The 23484-nt window shown below is 34.2% G+C and overlaps 4 protein-coding genes across 5 annotated transcripts; 2 read left to right on the top strand and 2 right to left on the bottom strand.

Moving 5' to 3' along the window:
- Positions 1–2894: 2894 nt before the first annotated feature.
- LOC140977699 (F-box/kelch-repeat protein At1g26930-like) lies at positions 2895–4040 on the bottom strand. Its single transcript, XM_073442445.1, has 2 exons — positions 3614–4040; positions 2895–3361 (listed from the first exon to the last, which is right to left on the bottom strand). Exons 1-2 carry the CDS (start codon positions 4038–4040, stop codon positions 2895–2897), a joined length of 894 nt encoding a protein of 297 aa, XP_073298546.1.
- A 6571-nt stretch (positions 4041–10611) lies between these two features.
- LOC140977700 (uncharacterized) lies at positions 10612–11081 on the top strand. The gene is made up of 2 exons (XM_073442446.1): positions 10612–10710; positions 10761–11081. The coding sequence occupies exons 1-2, from the start codon at positions 10612–10614 to the stop codon at positions 11079–11081; spliced, it is 420 nt and encodes a 139-aa protein (XP_073298547.1).
- A 2307-nt stretch (positions 11082–13388) lies between these two features.
- Positions 13389–16406, bottom strand: LOC140977547 (eukaryotic translation initiation factor 2 subunit gamma-like). Of its 2 annotated transcripts, XM_073442298.1 has the most exons (9): positions 16201–16406; positions 15650–15833; positions 15495–15556; positions 15113–15225; positions 14928–15030; positions 14543–14770; positions 14247–14465; positions 13842–14102; positions 13389–13733 (listed from the first exon to the last, which is right to left on the bottom strand). In XM_073442298.1, exons 2-9 carry the CDS (start codon positions 15765–15767, stop codon positions 13404–13406), a joined length of 1434 nt encoding a protein of 477 aa, XP_073298399.1. In that variant the 5' UTR covers positions 15768–15833; positions 16201–16406; the 3' UTR covers positions 13389–13403. The 2 variants fall into 2 exon arrangements, with proteins under 2 accessions (XP_073298399.1, XP_073298400.1); XM_073442299.1 differs by lacking the exons at positions 15113–15225; positions 16201–16406 and having other exon boundaries at positions 15650–15728.
- Positions 16407–20360: 3954 nt separating this feature from the next.
- On the top strand, positions 20361–23421 carry LOC140976740 (uncharacterized). The gene is made up of 6 exons (XM_073441029.1): positions 20361–21368; positions 21472–21692; positions 21894–22119; positions 22472–22557; positions 22652–22746; positions 22849–23421. The coding sequence occupies exons 1-6, from the start codon at positions 21276–21278 to the stop codon at positions 23088–23090; spliced, it is 963 nt and encodes a 320-aa protein (XP_073297130.1). The 5' UTR covers positions 20361–21275; the 3' UTR covers positions 23091–23421.
- Positions 23422–23484: the final 63 nt, after the last annotated feature.

The raw sequence follows: 23484 nt of genomic DNA on the forward strand, positions 1-23484 counted from the left end.
ATATATTATGTTATTCATTAAATATATATGAAATTCAGGGGTCGAAAAAAATATAGCAATACAACTTTTCTTCGCCAAAATGTAAAGTCTCTGGAGAGAAATGTTAATTAGAGAATATGTCCTGAGCAATACAGATACTTTGGCACAAAGTGCCTCTTTTCTCAAAGAAAAATTGGTAGAATGATGTCATATGACAGCATTACAAAATAATTACAAATGATTAAAGGTATTAATAAACATACTCTTTTATGTTGTAAAGAAAATGATCTTCTAACATTCATTGAAAGTAAGCTCACAAAGGCAGAAAATGAAGACCTTTAGAACTCATCCTTATGCCATAAGTGAAATTAGTTCTTGGAAACCAAGAACAATATTGTAGAGTAAAAAGTCAGATCTTACAAATCTAGACAGAGAAGTGGACCATCAAGAAGTAAGATGTCATCCCAAGCATCAAACTCATCTGGAAACACGTGAAGAACATCAACAAAGAAAACTTTCAGAAGAGCTCAAACCCGAGCTAGTGAAAGTTTAAAAATTGTAATTGTTGGACGTGTCGAACAAAAAGTTATATTTCGATCAACTGTCCAGAAAATGACATAAAAGGAAGAAAACACTTCGAACCAACTTCAGATATTAAGAAACATTTTATTATCAAGATCTTATTCAAGTATACAAATTTGAAGATATTCCTTCAGACGAGTGAATATATGAAGAAGTCTTAAATAAGGAAGAATATGATGGAACATAATCTGAATCTAAATAAAGACGAGGTATTTCGATATGAAACATATGAAGACATGTCTGGTTTCTATAGCCAGACAATAATATCTCAGAACATGATCCAAAATCCTTGCCTACAGAGATAGGAAAAATTTCTCTACATGGCAAGTAGAAAAATTCTTAGGAAATATTGGCGTCAGAAACATAAAGCATTATCTAATCTATAAAATTTTCAAAAGAAAAATGACAATCTCAATGGAACTTACAGAAAATCAAATGGAGATGCAATTAATTCCTTGTGAAGAAATCAAGGAGGAATTGCAAAAACTCAAGATAAAAGTAGCACGAACCATGTCCTGAATTAATATCGGAGCAATCCAGATTATGATAAAAGCTAAAGGAATAGAGTCACCTATTGGCATTGTTATATGAGATAAACAAATGACTAATATTCAAAATTCAATATTGGGAACAATATCAGAGAATCTATACGCAAAAAAATTGTAGGAGTAATTTACTCACGCTCAGCCTACAATCTAGCTGATCGAGATTTTAGCCGATGAGTTTATTGAAATATCAGAAATATTTGGAAAAGTTTATTGAATAAAAACTTACATATTTCAAAAGAAAGAAAATTGGCAATCATATTTTCAAAAGAGGTTACTTAAATACGTTATATACATGATTACTTGAGAAGAAATATGGAAGTAGCATTTATTTCTCTTCAAGTGGCATGTGGGTGTCAACTGTCAAACCAAACAATTTGAGATTTGCTTCTTTAATTTTTCTCATGGGCGTTTCAGTTTGGAGTACGAACTTTTTGTTCTCATCGTTTTCTTATTAAATTTTCAATATTTTTTTCTTTTATTTGTGTGACGGGCGTGATTTATTCAAAACAATATAATTTTTAATAATTAAATTCTTTGTTTCCAAACAACCCTTTTTGACTCATATCAAATTTTAAAATATCGATTTGATGATATAGGTTGGTGACTTATAGATCATTTGACACCAAATTCATAAGTTTGAGATGATGTCTCGGGTTCGAGACTTAATTAAATATAGCCTTCCCGTTCACAAATGCTATTTGATTATCCACATCTCTCTCATGGTTTTTCATGGGTCCGTTGCAGGCTAATTTTGGTTGATCCTGGTATTAATACGTTCTGGGGAAGATGGGCCTCAACTTGGGCCATCTTTTCCTTCAAAACCACGACAAGCTTGTCTTTACCATATTAGGTTGCTGTCTTTACCATATTAGGTTGTCAACAGCACTACACATTTGCATCGAACAATTTATTTGTGGACTTTTGTAACACTTTTTTTATGTCAAAAATTTTATTCAACTTCAGGCAATGTGGTGGTGCTAGCCTAGTTCTATTTGATACATTTTTTTAAAATAACTGGAAATTGAAGATTAGACAGTTCAATTTCTTAAATTAGATTAATTAGTCACCATCGGTTAGAGTGAATTTTGGGAAAGACTAGGGACGTAAACGATACGAGTTTAACAGAATCAGGTTAGAGTTTGACTCGTTTAAGTTATATATAGGCTCGAGCTTGGCTCGTTTTAAAATTATTAAACTCGCCAAAAGCTCGAGTTTAGCTCATTAATAGCTCGTTTATCATGTTCCACAAATTTGGATTGAGCTCGGCTCATTAAACAAGCTTGTTTCGAGCTCTTTGAGCATTCTTAACCAAAAAGTCAACTAAGGTATGATAATTTTAAGGGGGTAGACTTCTAATTTTATAGCATTTCAATCACTTTACTATACACTTGAACTTATGCGTGGGACAATACAAGTTATATTGTACGCTCAAGGCTCAAAAAACTAGTCAAGCTAACATACTCGCGAGTTTACGACTCGAAATGAAAAGGCCGTGATTCAAACCATGGTGACAACAAACCCTTCCCCATGATGTGCTCAATTGAGTTATATTATCACCATCAATAATGACTTATAGTAAACTTAGGACAAGGTGTTGTATATGTGTAAGTCGAAGCACTAATAATAAGTGAAATAAAATCATTGCCTCTCATAAATTGAGATGTAGTAAATAAACTATATTTGATGTCGAACATGGATCTTTTTATAATTTGGGAGTTCAATATTGTCCTTTTAGTAATAATTCTTTGACTTGTTGCCAAAATCTTATAAATTGCATGGTACTTGTCAAGAAACATGTTTTTTGAGCACACAACAATGCCCGCAAAGCTCCTTTTCCCTTTCCTCCATAACTGGCTCGAAACTCCGCCATCCGTACCAGTTCGAGGCCGTGTCAAAGACGTGCACCTCGTTTCTCAGCCGCAACTCTTCTCCGGGAACCTTGTACCCCGTCAAGAAAAACAATTGGTTCCTTATCGGTGCCATCGTTAGGTACATCCTCCGCATGGATCCCACCTGATCATCTTGAGTGAAATTTTGCGAAAGACTGTCATAATGAGATCCCTGGACAGCATTCCAAATATTTTCCATCTCGTTATAAGTCTCGATATGTCCCTTCCAAGGCATCAAACAGTCCCCCGAGCTGAAAAGCTTCTCATTGATTGCAACTATCTGGTATGGAGGGATGTCAAGATCCCACATTCTCGCCAGAAATTCCCAACTGTTGTGGCCAGTCCAAAAGACAAAACAAAAACCTTAGTGAAAGCTAGGAGATTAGAATGCACTTATTCTAAGTGAAAATTGTCACGTTGGTCCTTGAGTTGTCATATTCAGTTTTAATGCATGCAATAACTTCTCTAGTTTTAGCGAAGAAGAAGTAATTGCATCACGCAAAATGGACAAGATCGATTTTGCTATTTTCCTTTTCATTCAAAATACTTGAACTTAGTTTCTGAATTTATTTATTCGCATATATATTGTAGGGAGAAAGAAGGTCCAAATTAAACCTGTATAGTTCCAGCTCCGCCCCTGTCTGTCACTATCTTGTTGGGGGTCATAGACTTCCGCAGAACTTCGTGTCGTTTTAAATGGGCCTGGGGCATTGTCACTTCCATCTCCCTTCTCAGCAAATCCTCCCAAAACATGTATGTTCCCTTGCCATGTGGCTCCTACACATTTGTATCTCTTTGTACTCATGTTCGCAAGAAATCTCCATTTGTCCAAACTTGTGCCATACATCTTTGCAGATGAAATCCCCATAGCTTGGTCTAGTGTACCTGTGCAGGCGAAGTTAAATCTTGGTGAATTCAACGGCCTGCATATGTCCCAAGAATCTGTCCTCGTGTTGTACCTGCGAACGGAGTTAAGAACCATCAAGTTGGTCCGACAGAGACGGCCGCCGATAATGTACATATGGTGTCCTACCGAAACCATTGCGAAATCCTTTAGAACGAGGTTGTCCCCGAGGCTTGAAGCGTCTAGTATGTACGTGACCCGACGCCACGAGTTTTTACATGGGTCGTAACAGTCTATGAAGCTCGAGATATTGGAAGACGCGTCCTTGTAACAGAAGATTGCGTAGATTATATAGTTATAAGCCGAAGAAGCTTCCGCAGAGTGTCGAGGGAATCATGAAAGCGGGCCCATTATCGAACAAAAAAGAATTAATGCTAGATGGTGGTTTTGATCTTGTTATAAACCATGAATATTCCACACGCCAAGAGAAAGTAAAGAGATTTTGAATCTTTGTAGAAGCCATAAATAAGCTATCGGGCGTAAATTACAATGAACTCTGTTTCTGGGGTGACAATATCTAGGATTCTGTAGCTGAAGCCTGAATACTATGTTATGTTGTTATTTGAAATCTATGTGGATTCGGTCACATCTCTCTTTAGTACGATAAATCTTTTGGTGGTATTTTCAACAACTGACAATTTTTGTATCGAAATAGAGAAATATTTTTATTAATAAATATAATATTTGAAAAGGAATAATATTTGAAAAGGACATAATTAAATTTATAATCACTAATTCAATAAAAAAAATACCACATTTGTTTTTTTGTCTGGAGGTAAACCGCATCGACAAATCTTGTACGAAAAACATGATCAAAAAAGTTTTGTAAGAAAAACGACACATTCATCGATCCATCGCCAAATAATCCATCTGCGGTCACAATATACATCTGGTTTTAAAGTAAATATTTTTTATGGTAGAATATATCTCGTAGACTCTTAATATATATTTTGATTTAACAAATGACAAATCAACATCATAATTTCAATTCAACGATTGAAACTTGTGATATCCTTGACCCACATCTTAAAAATTAAAGATTTAAATTGAGTTTATGATGACTTACAATGGATTTCTATAGCAACTTGGGTTAATCATTTTCGTAAAGAAAGGACGAATACGAAGTAATTGCTATATGGGCCATTGTGCAATCACGCAGGTGCGGGCCCGGGCTTGGAATGTGACAAAATGGTATCAGAGCCGGTCACCGGCATGGAACACCGGGAAATAAGTGCTATGCGAGGCAAAGTGCTACGTGCATGAGAGCCACATCTTGAACCTGCGGGGGCAAAGTTCTACATGACGAGAGCACCTCTTGAACCTGTAAGAGTCATCTCTAGATTCTCGGCTCTGCTGGATCGAGGAGTCAGGCCGCGACGAGGACGTCGCGTTCTGAAAGAGGGATGATTGTGATACCCTTGTCCCACATCTTAAAAATTAAAGATTTAAAATGAGTTTATAATGGTTTACAATAGATTTCTATAGCAACTTGAGTTAATCATTTTCGTAAAGCGAGGACGAATACGAAGTAGTTGCTATAGGAGCCCATTGTGCAGTCGCACATGCACGAGCCCGGGCTCGGGGCGTGACAAAACTCGTTATAATAAATTGAGAATGATTTCAAATAATCCAACTACAATGTCATATTTTTCGTTAAAATTGTATATTATTTAGCAATATTCAATTTCGATTTTATCGGATTTATTTCAAAAATTAACTAATTCCAAGCATCCCCGAAAATATGAAATTTATACCCCAAATCGAAGACCACATGTCAACGATCCCAGATCTGAAGTCGTTTTGTTCGTTGGATGAATCAATAAATTGCAAAGTCAAAAATAAAATTAAAGACATCTTCATCTATGTGTTTCTGTCGATGGATCAGTGTGGTGGAATGAGTCGAATTCATTTTTTTTCTCATTCGGTAACGACTGGTAATCTATATTTACTCTCTCATTCATAGTATTTAAATTATTTACTTTAGCCTTGAGATTTTCACAATTGTTCTTTTGTACACAAATGGACTTATTGATATGATCAGTCAGACTTTGTTTCAGCTTTGACTTCCTAGAACGATTAAGAAAGCTTTGAGTATTCTGCAACCATGTCATGCAGTGCTTTGAAAAAACCAATTCTTGTAAATTCTTCGGATTTTAAATCATATACCTCATCAGTGGTTGTTTTCATATCAACATCAGCCATCAGACATTGAACTTTTCCAGCATTGCTATCATTGGATTTGATTTCCGAGTCAGAAGACTCGGAGCTGGATTCTGCCCACTTGTTCTTGCTCTACATGATCTTTCGATCTTGGTGAGCCTACTTGTCATTTCTCGTATCCATTCTTTCTATGATTGAAGGATCGGTTTTGACACTCTTGAAAGTGCTTCAAACACAATATTTTCCATAAATTACAATAGCTTGTGTTCTAAGAATGAATACACCGATGAATTAAACCGAGTTTGATTTTCAAACCAAACGGAAGATACTCGAAATAATTATTCGTTAAGAAAACTGAACAGTTTAAAGCTTTTAGCTTGTATTTAAACTAAATAACTGAAATAAAGGTGATCAGTTCGGGCTTGTATCAGTTTATTTATAGTAAGAACTGAACTGATATCAGATGAACTGATCAAATAAGTTTTAAAACAATAGTTAAACAGTTAGGGACACAAGATATATTTATGAATGTTCGGAGACTTCAATTGCTCTTACGTCACCCTTTCTACCACCTAGGATATGATCCACTAGAAGACTTTGATTAATACAACTCTTTGTATAAACTCACTCCAGAAGGACAACACCTAACTAGAACTCCTAGCACTCAAGATTGTAGGCAACACCTTACAATCTGCATAATGTTTAACGTCTTTATACCAAGACTACAAACACAATCTTTAATGTCTTTGTGTGAAGATTCACTCAGCTAAACAATAAGCTCAACTCTCTTGTATATGTGAGTGATTGTGTGTGAATGTGTGAGAACTGAGCTGATCAGTACAATAAGAAGGTGTTCTCACACAACTAGAGTAACTGTTTCTAGTAAACTGATATAAAATGAACGTGCCCTCAGTTTTCTTCACACACTAGAATTCAGTTGTAGTTCCACTCTTATTGTTGTTGTTGTTGTTGTTGTAGTAGTAGTTGTTGTCTTCAACGGCCTTGGTCTGGTATTTATAGGCGCTCAGCTGACCGTACATGAAGACTCAATAATAATGTATGTTGCATTTGCATGTGCTTTCTTAGGACATGTATTGTCATTCTGACAACTGTTCTGGAAGCTTTTCTCTTCTCAGCTTTGTTGCAACGTCCATTATTGTACCTTCATCTGTGCGATAGCTTGTAGCTTGTACCTTGAATATTCGCGTTTAGCTGGATTCCATTAGATAGTCTTGTTGTGACATGTGAACATATCAGTTACAATTGATGCTCTGAACTGGTCTGATGAACTGGTTCTCTGAAATGGTCTAATGAAATCAGTTTGGACTGATTTCACTGTATCAGTTCTTTTGTTCAGATGAAACTAATTTCACTGTATCAGTTCTTTTGTTCAGCTGATTTTTTCATCAGTTGTGTGCTTCATTAGCTGGCAGAGCTTCTGAAGATCTTTGCACCACCTATCAGCTAGAAAATCAGTTGAACTGTTCTTAGATGTATCAGTTAGACTGGTTCAGTTTGGCTTTGGGAACTGATCACTTTGTGGCCCGATCAGTTTCAGCTTTCTGTGAGCTAGATAAATTAGTTAGAAACAAAATAACAAGTTTTGTTAACATCAAAATCAAGATTGCGAACATGAAATGTTCCAACAATCATCTTTCTTGCTCTTGGGATACTCATCAATGAATTGTCCAGTCTTCCTGCAATTTAAACATGTCATGTATGGGAGGTGACTCCGCATTGTAATTTTTGTTCTGATTTTGAAATGTCCTGTGATTCTTCTTCGTGAACCTAGAAAACTTTTAGACAAACAATGACATCGCGTCATTTCTGATTTGTTCAGTAGTTCTCTCCTACATGGCTCAACAACAGTAGCAATAAGAGCTTTGGTAGGATAATTAGAGGTGGATTCTTCTCTGCTTCTAGTCTCAAGCTCGTATGCTTTCATATCAACAAACAAGTATTTCAACTCCAACTTGTTTAAATCTTTGGATTCTCTTATTGAGATTGTTTTAATATCTCGTTCTCTCGGAAGGTTACTCATCACCTTCAAGGCTTCATCTCTATTGATATACTTTTTTCAAGATGTGTCAACTCAATGATGATGTTACTGAATCTTTCTTCGAAATCATTCAAAGATTCCTTGGGCTTAATTTTGATGTTCTCGAACTTTTGCATTGCAATAATAAGCTTTTTCTTTTTTGTCTAATCGTTACCTTCACAAAATTGAATCAGTTTCTCCTAGATTTATTTTGCTATAACACATATATAAATCTTACTAAATGAATTCCTGTCTAGGGTATTGAACGAGATTTCTTGTCACATTATCCAAGTTTACTTTCTTCTTATCATCAGAAATTCATTCTGATCTATGCTTCTCAATCATCTTTGGTGCTTCATCAATAATGAAAATTACAATGTTGGCCTTCAGAATCTTTATAGATCCTTCAGTGATGACGTAACACATATCATCGTTCTGTGCAGCTAAATGAGCTTGCATCCTTATCTTCTAGTCATCAAATTCTTCATTGTAGAACATGAGAATTTTGCTTAATGATGCCACTGATATATATAGGTTCAGATGTTTAGAAAAACATCTACGATGCCACTTTTTAAGATCAGTAGAGGTGTTTAGAAAGGGTGTATGAACACCTCACAAGCACCTCACAAATTTTTCTTCTTACTTTTTTGTAGCAGTGATCTCAACGGGTATTAGCAACTGAAATCGATTTTCAACCTTCAAATTTTAGTAGACAATTAAAAAGTTAGTGCGGACTGCGAAAAGAGTCCAATCGAACTTTGTGAACCAAGTGAAAATCAGTAAAGCACAAGTAGATCAACAAAGTAAAATACAACTGAAAATAAATCATGCATGTAAACACCCACTTCAGTACGACTAGTACACTGCTTACTGAAACTTTTAGCAACAACTTCTAACAAATTAACAAGATTCTGAACAGAAAGACAAATTTTGTTAGTTACAAAAATCATACAAAATATGATACAAAATTTGAAACAAATGTGAGTGATGATTTAGCACTGATGATCTCTAAAATATATTAGTTATGTCTTTATGTGTGTGCTTGAATATTTTCGACAGAGCTTTGTATTAATGATAGAATAGATAACATATTTTAGATTGATATAGATTCCAGAGAGATTGTTGAATCTTGATATGACCTTTTGCAGATGGTTTTCAACGTTCAAATTTGAACGACTATAAATCATTCGCACAGAAGCCATAACAAAAATAGTATCAGATGCCATGTGTCATTCTTCGTATTCCAAAAATGGTAAGCATCAATAAATTCACGTTACACTGACATTCGACGACCATAATGTTTTTGTTTGTATTCTCTAAACATTATTTGATATTTAGATTTGCTGATAAAATATTTTCATTAGTTAAGGAAACAAATATAAGTGTTTCGATGAGTCAAATAATTTACAAAACTTTATGAGTACTTATAGATAATTTTTTTAAGTTTTTAAATTTATTTGACCATTTTAAAAATGTATGATCGTTTAACATTATGAAAATATTTAAGATTTTTTTTAAAAAAATATGAATTTTAAATTAAAATAAATAAATATTGAAAAAAAGGGGAAGACATCATGTGGGAACGGACCAATTGATTGTTATAAAACCCCAAATAAATTGACTAATATTAGAGCCAAGTCCAGCCCAATTGTCTCTAAAGCCCAGCTCATTTTGAGTAAGTTAAAAAAATAAATAATCATAATAATAATGAATGTATCGCTTTTTTCCTTCCGCATCTTTCCGTAATTCCGTCTCAAACATTCCAAAAAATTCTTGCAACTTTGACCGACTGTATCTTTGCCGTCGGTGATCGTTTTTCGAAAGTAACATATATTGAAATCTCATTACTGGTGGGAAGATATGAAGAAAGAGATTTCTGACTTTGTGGTTAGATGTTTGACATGCCAACATGTTAAGGCTGAGAGAATGGAACCTGGTGGTATGTTACATAGCCTTGAAGTACCACAGTGGAATTGAGAGCACATTGTTATGGATTTTGTGACGCATCTACATCGTTCTAATCGTGGCTGTGTCGCGATTTGGGTGATTGTGGATAGATTGTCTAAATCAACCCCTTTTATTCCTTATGATCGTCCTTGTACTTATAAGAAAATTACAAAAATGTATATTGATCATGTAGTGAGATTGCATGGTGTGCCAGTAACCATAGTATCGGATCGTGATCCTAGGTTTGATTCGACGTTTTAGGGTATTTTGCAATCAGCATTGGGTTCAAAGTTTGCAATGAGCACTGCATATCACCCGCAGACAGATGGTCAGTCAGAGAGGACCATTTAGACACTCGAAGACATGTTGCGAGCAGTCGTGATGGATTTTAGTGGTGGTTAGAAGGAATCATTGTCTCTTGTTGAATTCTCTTACAATAACAATTTCTAAGTTACGATCATGATGGCACCATTTGAATCTTTATACGGCAGAAAGTGAAGATCTTCGATATGCTGGGACGATGTAGGAGAACGACAGATTTCGATGTCAGAATTTATTCGAGAAATGAAAGAAAATGTTGAAATGATCAGGAAAAGAATGAAAGCAGCTCAGGATCATCAAACCAGCTATGCTAATAAAAGGCGCATGCCTTTAGAATTTCAGGTTGGCGATAAGGTTTTCTTGAAAGTATCATTGTTTCGTGGTACTATGAGATTTGGGCGCAAAGGGAAGCTAGTTCGCGTTATATTGGTCCATATGCGATTGTTGAGAGGATTGGCACCTTGGCTTATCGTTTGGACTTGCCACAGAGTTTCTCCGCGATACATGATGTATTTCATGTATCTATGTTACGGAAGTACGAGCCATATTCTTCTCATGTCTTGAGGATTGATGAGGTGAAGTTGGATAGTTCCCTTAGTTATGTTGAGCATCCAGTGCAAATTATCCATCGTAAAGAGCAGCAACTAAGAAATAAGACAATTCCACTTGTTATGATGCAGTGGAGTACACATGGGAGAGAAAAAACTACATGAGAATTAGAGGCTAAGATGCGTCAGAAATGGCCTCATTTTTTTTGAGTATGTAATAAATTACTCCATGTATTCTGATTTTCCCATGTACAATCAGTGGTAAAAGTTTATAAACCACTTTTGTATAAATATTGTGTATGCTAGATTTCGAGGACAAAATCATTTATTAGGAAGGGTAATGTTTGATCCTAGCCCAGCCCAATTGTCCCTAAAGCCCAACCTATTTTGATTAAGTTAAAAAAATATAAATAAATAAATAATCATAATAATAATGAATGTATCGATTCTTTCCTTCCGCATTTTTCTGTAATTCCGTCTCAAACATCCACACAATTCTTGCAACTTTGACCGGCCGTATATTTGCCGTCAGTGATCGTTTTTTGAAAGTAAGCATGGTTTGGGAAAGCTCTCGACAAGGGCTATCCAGTGATACCCATTTTGTAAGATTTTCTCGCGACCCTGTTCGAACACGTCAGAGGTCGTCGTATATTTTCGTCAGAAAATCGGGAGGAAATCTTGGTTTAGGTTGTTCGAAGCTTAAAATTCGAAGCTTACAACATGATTCGAAACTTTCAGAGGTATATTTTAGAATTTCGGGTTTCGAATTTTTGGTAATTTGATTCATTTGAATTTCAACAATTAATAAATGTTATATTGTTGATTGAAGGTGCTATATCGGAGCTAATTGAAGGTATTATTAAAATTTCAAATTTTAATTGGGCATAATTTTGAAAATTCAGATTTATGTAATTGGTTTTTTGAATTTTAGTGTTCAATAATTAGATGTTTAGATGTCATAGAATTGTCGTATATTAATTTTAGAAATATTAAAGACTAAATTATAGATTTTTGAAATTTTAGGCTAAATTGCTGAATATTGGAAAAATAAATAGAGGTTGATGTGAAATGAATTAGTTGCCACAGGATCGGATTCTTCGGAAAAAATCCTTAGAAAATTTTAGTGGTAAATTAAGTATCAGTTGATGTACGAATGAACTGTTTTATTATGATGTCTATAATGACGTGGAATGATGTTAAGTATTTTGTATGAGTTGTGGCATGTCTTATATGTTTATGTGAATAATGTGATTGCATTCACGATATTTTTTAGCTGATATGCTTAGATTGATAAATAATCTCTATTTTTATCCTTTGAAAATAATAAAATAAAAATATGTTTATTTTTAAAGGATATTTGGGATATTTGTCGACTGGTCCTATTTACTATTAATTCATAGCATTTCGAGCCTTGACTCTGTTGATTGTTATCATTATTGATCTGTTGAGCTGTTGAGTCATCGATAGAACGAGTGATATGATTAGACCACTCGTGACATTTCATCGATGGAGCGAAGGATATGATTAGCACACTCCTGATGACTGCATGAGCATTGACTGGGTCGCTACCGGACCCCCGATGCTTACGTGCATGGATGAGCGGCAGCTTGATGTTTTCTTGCTGCATTCCTAGCACGGGTGACCATTGTTCCTGTTGCTGATGCGTTTCATTTGGACTCTGTTTTGGTATCTGTTACTCCGTTGTTACTAACATGCATTGCATTGCATTTCATTGCATTTTACTTAATTTTATTTTATGTCAATTATATTTGTCATAATTTTATTGATTCGTCCTCTTTTTTTTTTATGCTATAGTTGTTTTTGATGTCATAGCAGGTCATCGAGGAGGATTTGACGTGTCTGGTGGAGTGTCTGGTAGCGGTGCCCAGTAGTTGTGTTGTTGAGAGTTCTCAGATATATAAGTACATATATGTTTGTATTATTTTATCAAGTCATATATTTGCTCGGGGATGCCCTGCGTAGCTGTACTCTTACTTTTACGATGTTTTGGATTGATAGTTGTGTGATCGAGCCTTGACGGCTCTGCATGTGTTAGTCCTGACCATGATGGCTATAGGTTAGTGAATATTGTTTGAAAATTTTTGAGATGTCCTACTCACGGGGAAGTTATGCCGAAATTTCTATTAGTCAAAAAAGAAATTTTTTAATCTCTTTTGCTGTTTACATTAAAGAAATCATGTTTGCTTGGTCATTAAACACTAATAAGGAGCACGGATCCCACAACCAATGTAGATGCTCCAGCAAAGTGAATTTAAATCAATCCAAGCTTAGGACCGAAGTTCTAAAAAGTGTAATTGTCATGATCAAATTTTAATCTTAATAGAGATATTAAATTCTTATGTAATCATCTTCTCCTTCATATCAAGTATTCAAGTGGATTATTAAATCTTTACTTTCCAATGCAAAATAATATGAAATCCGTCTCTCATATCATTCTCCCAAGCACAACAATTTTTTGGGCTTGAATTATCTCAAAACCAGATAGTTTGCTGAAACGGGGCAGGGTGGTATGTCGAGAGTAACACCTGCTTCAATCTGACCCCAACCAATAAGACGCCAGTGCTTGTCGATTCTACGACTGAGAGCAATTTTCTCTCCCTCGCTGGTGCACACAGGGGAAGTGAGCTGTAGTTCACAAAGTTTTTCGTTCCTGACAGCAACAACACGAGCCCCTGTTGACATAGATCCTATGTTTAACATAAGGATCTCTCCCTTGGCCAGTTTCGAGACTTTATGCTGTCTCTCTGCATCTTTTGTCTTAACTCCCAGCAACCGACGCAGCAAAAAGAATTTAACCTGTACCACAGTAAATTATTATTAAACAACAGCACTTATACTCGAATGGTATTTCTGATCCCATTCTTTTGTATTCAAGAAGTTGGAACTGTTGGACGTGAAACCTACCTGTAGTTCAACGTACACTTCAGGGAGCGAGCCGACCTCTCCAAGAACCTGGCCGACCAACCTATCTGCACGTGTAAGTGACGGATCCATTGTTGTTCCAACCCCAATAAGGCCTCCAGGAACGGCAAATTGTAATTCATTTTGCTCGGCGTATAAGGAGACTATTCTGGAGTATATAGGGGTGCACTTGATGTTACCATTTTTGTCCTTGACTACAACACCTGGACGGACCTCGATAAATTGATTTACTTTCAAACAACCCTGCAAGAGTGGTCCAACAGTTCTTTCATATGGCCTTTTAGGTTGCACAAATTTACTTTTCGAATACCAACAAAGATTAGATTGATGATATATTAATGCGGCCTGAAATGAAATCTATTGTTCTACAAAATTTCAAGTATCTACCTTCAGAATACTTCCACCGGCAACACCACCCCGGATTTCATCAACTTGAAAACCAGGCTTGTTGACATCAAACGACCGGATTACAATCATATTTGGTGGTGAAATGAAGTTCCTCTTTGGAATGGGGATTTTCTTCACAATGTTTTCACATACAACGTCAATATTATACTTTAGCTGCGCAGAAATTGGTATCACTGGTGCACCATCTGCAACAGTTCCCTGTTGAGACATAATGGAGAACAACGTTAAATGTATGCATTAGCAAAATTTGAATCACATCAGACATGTCAATAAACCTGAATGAAATTCTGAATGGCTTCGTAGTGGTTCATGGTAACATTTTGCTGTAGTAGATCAACTTTATTTTGAAGTATTATGATGTGCTGAAGGCGCATAATTTCCACAGCAGCTAAATGCTCTGACGTCTGAGGTTGAGGACAACTCTCATTGGCAGCTATGAGAAGCAAAGCTCCATCCATAATTGCCGCACCATTAATCATTGTAGCCATGAGAATATCATGACCCTGAGGCATCAGAACATAGCATTTTTTTTGTGAATACACAGCTAAAAGATTTGGTTCTCAAATAAATAACTTATAAAAAAATTCACAAGAATTTATCTAAAGTAATCTACGAAAAATATCTGTCATATTTTCAAATAATAGCCATAGGAAACCATACCGGGCAATCAACAAAAGAAACATGCCTAAGCAATTTCATCTTGGTGTTCTCAAAACCAGGCACGTCACACATTGGACTGTCTTCTTTTCCACTTCCATATGCCCTGGCATGAAACAGTACACGTTAAAAAAGCAAACGAGGAAATTATTCACATCAATACACAATAATGACTTTGAAGGACTTACTTGTAGCACATGGGTCGAGGGCATCGATCATCTTCACACTTGTATATTTTTGCATTGGCATAACCAAGTTTGATGGTAATATTACGCTCCAATTCGTTTTTAAAGCGAACAGTCTGCAGGTTGAAGGTATTCTAAATTGCAAGAACTTTTATTTATACAAAGGACAATAGGAACCTAGCCGAATACAGTCACAAACCATACTAAGTTCTAGTAACATAGCATAGACTTTCATACTTAGTAGGTGATGTCCTCTAACAAGTGCAATTCAACTAGTAATTTTGAAATTAAGTAACACATCAACCAGATAGATCCTCGCGGTAATTTAAACGTCGCTACAAGCATGTATTTCTAAACTCGCAAATTCAAGGAATGACTGTTATACATGGATACCAGAGATAGATTTCACAACTGTTGACTTTCCGTGAGCAACATGACCAATCGTCCCTGAAGCAGTAAACTTGGGATCAGTAATTGAAAGATGTAAATATAATCATACCGTGTGCATAAAGATGTTTAAAGTATAATACACAAGCTAACCTATGTTTATTGTAGCCTGTCGTGAAATAACCTCAGGCGAGAGTGGATGAAGCTTCGTCACATCTAGCTTACATAAATCCTGCTCCATCAATCTGTTTTGAGACATTTTTGCAACCATTGATTGTTCACTCAATGCCAAAGTTTGTGCAGAGAGGGAATGACACCAAGAAAGCTTCACAATTGCCTGGAACAAAAAAGTGAACAATCCAGTAATGTCATAACTCAGCAATAAAATCACTAGTTGCGTGACAAACAGTAAAACAGGCATGGTGTAAGTGTAACACCTAGTCTGGTAGCAAAGATCTAAAAACTAAAATCAGTTCGCATGTATAATCTAGTAAAACTTTTAGATTATCTTATCAAACAAAGAAAACGGGATTTGCACATCCGAATCTCCTTAAATTCCCAAGTAGCAAACACACTGATATAATATTATAATCGAATTGTAAATTCTAACCCCTTCCCGGAAAATCACATAGATTCAAGTTCCGGGAAAAAATGGATATCTATCAATAAAACACTGCATATACACAAAATCGAATCCACGTTACATGGGGTCCAGCACAGGGAAAATCAGGCGGCGGTGCTGTGGGGAGGAAGTGACGGCAACTTCAGGAGGGGCAGGGAAGAGACGTCGAGTTCAAGTTTTCTTTACGTGAATTGGTTAGTCGGCTCTTGCGGAGGAGCAAGGGACTACGTGAGATGGGAGTTTGACGTGTGTATATGGAAAGGTGGAGAAATTTTAAACCGTGCGGAAGAAGGAAAGATCTTTGATTTGATTCGGTAAAATTATATTTAAATGTATTCTTAATTGATTTTTTCCTTCTTATAATATTGAGATATTAAAATATAGAATTTTATATGCTAATAAGATTTTTTTTTTAATATTGATATTTTTTAATTTGATAATATTGTGATATTATTGATATTTATGATAAGATCTCTAGATATTATATTATTTTTCAAAAGAGTTTGTATTCACATGATCTTATCAATAATGAAAATATATCTAAGTAAAATATTATTTCAAGTAATAAATTATATCTTGGAAACTAAGAATATTTTTTCTTCCATAGTTTATTTCCTGATTAAATTCTTGTTTTCTTATTTGTGTAGGATTCTATACAAGAAATAAACTCTATGACAAATGAAATCTATAAATAAGAGATCCTTGTTGCGTGCATGTAGTTAGTGGTTTTTAGATGGTGGTGTTGAGAGTCGAAGGAAGAGCAAAGAACTACATCAGTGAAGATTTTCGAGTGATCGACTCACGTACGTTGTTTGTTGTGTTGCCGTAAAATGTTGGAGACACTCAAAGACAACAATAGTGTAAAATGTTGTTAGAAGAGTATTTGTGGCTTCGGATTTCGGCAAAACAGTCGTTGCATCCGTGGTTTTGTTTTTGTTTATTTGATATGCAATTTACTTCCTTAACTTGAATATAGTTTTTCGTAGTTTTACTAGTATTGATTTTGTAAATTATTTACGATTTTCTAGTGAATATTTTGTTTATGTCTTATTTTAATCATTAAAATTTATTTGTGTGTTTCATTAATATATTCTGAAGCATATTGTGGATATGTGTTACAACACCTTCACACAACACTTAAAATCTGATACATTAATCTCAATATTTTCTATATTTTTATGTTAAACAAATTACTCACCTATAAATATATAATTATTATACATTTGAGAGATATTTCATATTGCATGGATCTGCTTATCTTATATAATAAAATTCTATATTGAAATAAAAGACTTCTAACCTCATTATGGTAAGTCTTTTCATAAACAATTATTTAGGCATTTCACATGCAATCTTTTTTCTTTGAGACACATACATAGTTGTTCCATTTGGTTTCACTAAAAGAACCAATTCATGATTATCGGTTCAAGATATTTTGTTTGGTGCTATTTTTTTTAGCATCAGATTTAATTTTGACNAATTTTTTTTACACAAATTTTAAAATTATATTAAAATTTAAACTTGTAAATTTTATTCCATATTTATGATGCTTTAATATATTTAAGATAATAATTTCTATTTAGATATTTGTGAATTTACAATAATAGATTTGTTTAGTATTTAATATCTTTTCTATTTAATTATGTCTACATCTCTTAGAATAAATGTTTTAGTCATTTATGTGTTTAAAATAATTTTACCCTTACTATTATCTCAAGATATTTAATAATTAAGGTCAAAAAATAAATATTTACTCAAAAACTTCACAAATTCAGTTTCAACTATCTTTATTATCCTAACATAAAAGCAAAAATTATAATTAAATTCAAATTTACAAAAATAAATTTTATATCCAAATAATTTTTATATTCTACACATGAATACGTATGCGGTCCTCCGTGCACTAATTTAAAATATTTATAGTTGATGATTATGTCAAGTTTTTCAATATATATCTGCATAACTATATATCTTCTACGTACAAATATTCCAATTATCTTCGAATAATGTTAAAAATACAACCAATATATCATTACAGCGATATTTACGACCATTTTATCGCGAGATTTTGCTATTATATCGCGATATTTTGTATTCAATATATAGTGAGATTTTGACAAATTGAATTTTTGCATTGAATTTTTTGTATTGTACAAATTGATGTACAAATATGGATGTATATGTAATATCACTCATTATCTTCTACGTATGAAATATATACCAATTAATTGTCAGTTTACCTTAGTTTCCTTGTAATTATTATACTTCACTTAATTTAATGGTCTTGAAATTGTAATCCATTGATCTAATTACATTTCTTATTTTGCTTGAATATTAATTTTCCATTATTTTATGCATGTTTTATTGTCAGGATATATATATATGGTGTGTTGTCTATAATGTTGAGTATGTTATCATTTGAGATAGTCTAGTTTGAGTAGGGCGCTTAACCTTCTTTTCTTAGAGGATCGAGTACCGAGAGCCACTTCTCCAACGGAACTGTGCTATTTTGCAGCTCCAAATTTGGATTAAATAATGTCCACATTCGGTTCAAAAAATAAAATAAATTTAAATAAATCAAATAAAAAAGAATATTCTGATAATATTCTTTTTTAGAGTAATATTTGAAGTAGATGGGTTCGAGATGAATATTGTATTTGGTGCAGAAATTGCATTATTTTAAAATAGAGTTTTCGATTGGAGATGGCCTAAGAGACATCACTACAAAAGCGGTATTAGCTTGAAACATTCATCCAATATGAAAAATCATACATATTTTTTGAAATACATAAAATGTATCAATAGTTTTGAAATGTACATTATAACGTAACGTCATGATATATATAGTAGACGTTGTATATATATACACACACATAAACATCAGTAAAGCTGATAACAGAAAGGGATATACGACATTCTCGATAGATTGCAAAATCAGTTACAATATTAGTCCTCATTAACCCTACACTACGTGAATCGTATGAACAATAATATTCAACAAGATACATTTAATAAAAGATACATATAATAGAAGAGATAGTACATATGTCCCAAACAAATATTAAAGACGTTGGAGTAAAAGGATTCCAATTTTCGATAATAATTTAACTAAACACTGAGCTTTAATAATATTAGATTGTATCAAGAAAATCACCAAAGATATTCTTGTACAGAGCATATATATACTCCAAAATTGGATATAAGATGTGAATGATGTCTGAGTGGGGTAATTGTGAGGGAATATATATANNNACACACACACACACACGTTACATACTCATCATGTACACTTATATAAACACTGACGAGATACCAGTCATATATCTCGTCGGTGTTTATATAAGTGTACACGATGGGTATGTAACGTGTGTGTATTACAAACCCATCATATACACTTATATAAATACAAACAAGATGTCAGTCATATATTATATGTACAATTTCGATATATTTTATTATATCTAATGGTGAGTGTCATATCATCGATGTTCATATAAATATGCGTGATAGATACGTATATATCAAAACATTGTGGATAGATTAACACATAATAGCCACCATTTTCGAAATTAAAGATTTTGACCACAAAATTTGACATTTTTGTTGACCAAACAAAGATAATCTAGATAACCATTCATTAATCCACAGTTTTTGGTATATATTCACCCACGATAATCAGAAAAATCAGGTCAAATTTATTATTAACTTTTTTTATTAATATTATCTTGTATCAGTGTTTATTCCACATATAATCCCGTCAACATAATTTTTTTAAAAATATTATAATCCCACTAAATATCAGCTTTTCTAATAAACAATCTCATCCATTGATTTCTTCATTAATCACAATCAATTAACTATTAATAGTTGTAATCTTGAATAATTAAGTGATGATATGATCCTAGATTAGGCAAAAAAATTTGTTCTTTATTTGACCGAAAATATACAATCAAAAGTCAAACTTTTCTACCCCATCCATTTCATTTTTATTTTAAAGAATATAAATAAGAAAAAACTTGTCTGAGACGGTATCATATGTCATATTTTGTGAGACGGATCTCTTAATTGGGTCATCAATTAAAAATTATTATTTTTTATACTAATAGTATTACTTTTTATTGTGAATATCGATAAGGTTGATCCGTCTCACAAATAAAGATTCGTGAGATCGTCTTATTTTCTCATATAAATAACATGTCTATTAATTAGAATTAAGGCAAGAAATACATAAATGATGCTTATCTTTCAACGGTGGGAGAATTTAAGACGAATTCTGAAACATGTTTAAAATCCCATAAATTAACAGAGCTCTTCACTTTGTATTTTAACGTTGTTGAGGATTTTGGAAGCTCCAGAGTCTCACATTCTTCCCCACACACGCTTTTGGGACCTTATTTTTCCAGTTAATTGCCTTAATTTCTGTACCTTAATCCCTTGTTTTAATCAGAAGCCATAACTTTCTGTTCAGAAAATTATAATTAAAATAAAAAATTAATCTTTTTGTTTTCGGTTTCTTGGCGCACAGAACGCTTGCTTTGGTCCCAATTGGTGATTCAAACGTCTCTCCATTTTCATGCATTTCTTTTGGCAAAAAAAGGAGTCTTTTTTTATTTTAAAAAAAATTTCTTGAATTTTTGAGTAGATTTGGGATTATGGGCTGGGTTTTGATTTCGATTATATGGATGGGTGAGGGTGTTTCTTTGAAGAATGAATTTCGGGTTTTCCTTAAAAAGAATTCTGGGTTTTGACGAGGAAGAGAGAATCTTGCCCGAGTCCAAGTTTCACAGAGACTTGAATTCGATTTTCTTCGTCTTTTTTTGGATATATATGTTAACTTCATCTATATTCCAAGAAAGAAATATTGAAAGAAAAAATTGCTATGATTTCTTTTTTTGGAAACTAGTTTGTTCATAAAAACGAAGGGTAGAAATTTTTTTGGTCACAATTTTTTTTTCTTTTTTGGCTAGTTTTCTTCCCTCCATACAAACAAAAAACAAAAAAAAAAGCAAGAAATCCCGTCAATCTCTCATTCCCTTTTCCCTCAATAAATTTTCTTCCTCTAAATTCTTCATCTCTTTTGCTGCCTCGCCTCTGCTGTATTCAAAGACTTTGGGGGAGAGAATTAGACCAAATTCTCTCTCTTTTTACACAGAAATCATGTTGGATTTCGACAAGGCTTCAGTGCAAACAAACCTGGGATCCTTCTTGGATAGCACAACACCCACGGTCCCATCTCATTTTTTGTACAAGGTCTGCTCTCCCTACCTATTTTTTATACTAATTTAAATCATAATTTGTGTTTTTTTGTTTTTGTTTTTGTTTTTATATATACAAAATGTATGTCTTTGAGCAGAGTGATATGAAGAAGCTTAATAGGGTATGGCATCCTTTGGAAAGGGAGAAAGTTGAGTCTTTTATGTTGGGTGATCTTTGGAATATTTTTGATGAATGGAGTGCCTATGGGGCTGGAGTCCCAGTTACTGCTGACGATGCCAAGAATTTAGACCAATATTTTGTGCCTTATCTCTCTGCTATCCAAATTTTCACCACCTCTTCATTGATTAACTGTCTAAAGTAAGCAGATTCTGTTGTTGGAAATTTAATTTGTGAATTGAATGCGTGATTCGTGCTCATTTAGTATCTGGTTTGATTGTTTTATTCGGGTACTTTTCTTTGATAAGTAATTTTGTTAAGTCGACAGGGTGGAAATATAGGAGTTCATGGTGTTTTCCATCGTTGGTAAATTGAATGATGAATGCTTATGATACTTTTTAGGGATAGGGAAGAGACGGACTCGACGAGTGAGACAAGGGATTCTTTTAATGATTCGTTCAGTGATGAGAGCGAGAGTGAGAAGTTGTCGAGATGGGATGGATGCTCGTCTGATGAAGGACAATTCGAGTTTGATAACTTCTGGCGTCCAAATGAAAAATTGGGTAGTCTTTACTTTCAGTATTTTGAGAAATCTTCCCCATATGGAAGAGTTCCTCTCATGGACAAGGTAATCAATCTCTTCCCCCACTCCACCTGTGCTTTTCAAGACCATTACTCTTAGGTACCGAGAAAATTATGTCTCTTTTGTTTGTGATCGTTTACTTCTAAGAATGATTTGAGAAGCAAGTTCTTATGGATAATGATGGAATGAATTAAAAATCCGTTCATGGTAGGCGTCTAATAAAATATCATACGCAACTTTTAAGACGATCGAATATATTAACAACCTGATTTTTCTCATGTGGCTAACACAAATTCTTGAATTCGTTCAACATTAAATTTAGTCCTTTTCGATTGGTTTCATTCCTTGTGTTATGCATATAATATCAGTGCGGTTTAAAAGTTTGATTTTTAAACAGGTAAGCGTCTTAGCTCAACGTTATCCTGGATTAATGTCGTTGAGAAATGTAGATCTGTCACCAGCTAGTTGGATGGCAGTAGCTTGGTTAGCCTCTCCCACATCCTTTCCTCTATTTTCAACCCTTTAATAGATACTTTTTTCTTCTCTGGAAAACGACCTTATCCAAGTGATAATCCAGGTACCCAATTTATCACATCCCTACCACCGGAAGAACTTTTAAAGACTTGCAAGCTTGCTTTCTCACATATCACACACTTTCTTCCTCCTTTCAAGGTACAAAATTATTGATGAATACATTCATGATAGTTGTCCATGACGCTGGTCGTCTCACTATTGTATGAAACTTATAAAATCATTCCGAATTATGATGGATAGATATGGATTTTGAAGACGAGGTTGAAACTGTTGATAAAGAAACTGATGTAGGGGCTGTCATCTCCCTCCCTCCGTTTGGTTTGGCTACTTACAAGATGCAAGGCGATGTGTGGCTCTCGGAGAAAAATGCTCAGGACAAAGAAAAGTTGGGATTACTTTTGAGCGCGGCAGACTCGTGGCTAAAGCAACTCGGCGTCCAACATCATGACTTTGACTACTTCATGGGCTTGCGACATGCATGAAAATGTCACAATAAAACTCTCGAGTCCTCCATGAGATATATTCGCAAAGGTGCCCTATAAGATATATTTTTCTTCGTATTCAGAAAAATATTGTGTAGTCTTTACAACCGCAGCAATAGATTCAAGAATTTAGTCGAGGGATCGAACTTATTTATTTCCTGAGAAAGAGATTTACGCCCCTGTTCAGGCTCTTTTGTTTTTCAGTGTTTTGAAAGAGTAGGGATAATTTCAAGGGGAATTCATGAAAGTTTGTAGATGTTTGATGCAGTGACGTCTTTGTCACATTGTATTGTATACATTACTTAAATAATTAACTTCATTTGACATGACATGATATAATGGATTTCAAATATAATCTAATTCATAAATGATAGTCAAGCTCGAGTTCGGTTCG

Source organism: Primulina huaijiensis, chromosome 5, assembly GCF_012295235.1.
Source record: "Primulina huaijiensis isolate GDHJ02 chromosome 5, ASM1229523v2, whole genome shotgun sequence".
In the NCBI taxonomy this organism is placed as follows: Eukaryota; Viridiplantae; Streptophyta; class Magnoliopsida; order Lamiales; family Gesneriaceae; genus Primulina; species Primulina huaijiensis.

What these genes read in the sequence shown, in the direction of transcription:
- LOC140977547 (XM_073442298.1), bottom strand. Translation starts at nt 15,767, where the DNA reads ATGGTTGCAAAAATGTCTCAAAACAGATTGATGGAGCAGGATTTATGT. An exon ending in CCGGTGGAAGTATTCTGAAG is followed by an intron (nt 14,103 to 14,246) that starts GTAGATACTTGA and finishes CCACTCTTGCAG; the next exon opens with GGTTGTTTGAAAGTAAATCA. An exon ending in AAGTGTACGTTGAACTACAG is followed by an intron (nt 13,734 to 13,841) that starts GTAGGTTTCACG and finishes ACTGTGGTACAG; the next exon opens with GTTAAATTCTTTTTGCTGCG.
- LOC140977699 (XM_073442445.1), bottom strand. Translation starts at nt 4,040, where the DNA reads ATGGTTTCGGTAGGACACCATATGTACATTATCGGCGGCCGTCTCTGT. An exon ending in GCGGAGCTGGAACTATACAG is followed by an intron (nt 3,362 to 3,613) that starts GTTTAATTTGGA and finishes GCTTTCACTAAG; the next exon opens with GTTTTTGTTTTGTCTTTTGG.
- LOC140977700 (XM_073442446.1), top strand. Translation starts at nt 10,612, where the DNA reads ATGAAAGAAAATGTTGAAATGATCAGGAAAAGAATGAAAGCAGCTCAG. An exon ending in GCATGCCTTTAGAATTTCAG is followed by an intron (nt 10,711 to 10,760) that starts GTTGGCGATAAG and finishes TGGTACTATGAG; the next exon opens with ATTTGGGCGCAAAGGGAAGC.
- LOC140976740 (XM_073441029.1), top strand. Translation starts at nt 21,276, where the DNA reads ATGTTGGATTTCGACAAGGCTTCAGTGCAAACAAACCTGGGATCCTTC. An exon ending in AGTTGGATGGCAGTAGCTTG is followed by an intron (nt 22,558 to 22,651) that starts GTTAGCCTCTCC and finishes GTGATAATCCAG; the next exon opens with GTACCCAATTTATCACATCC. An exon ending in ACTTTCTTCCTCCTTTCAAG is followed by an intron (nt 22,747 to 22,848) that starts GTACAAAATTAT and finishes TATGATGGATAG; the next exon opens with ATATGGATTTTGAAGACGAG.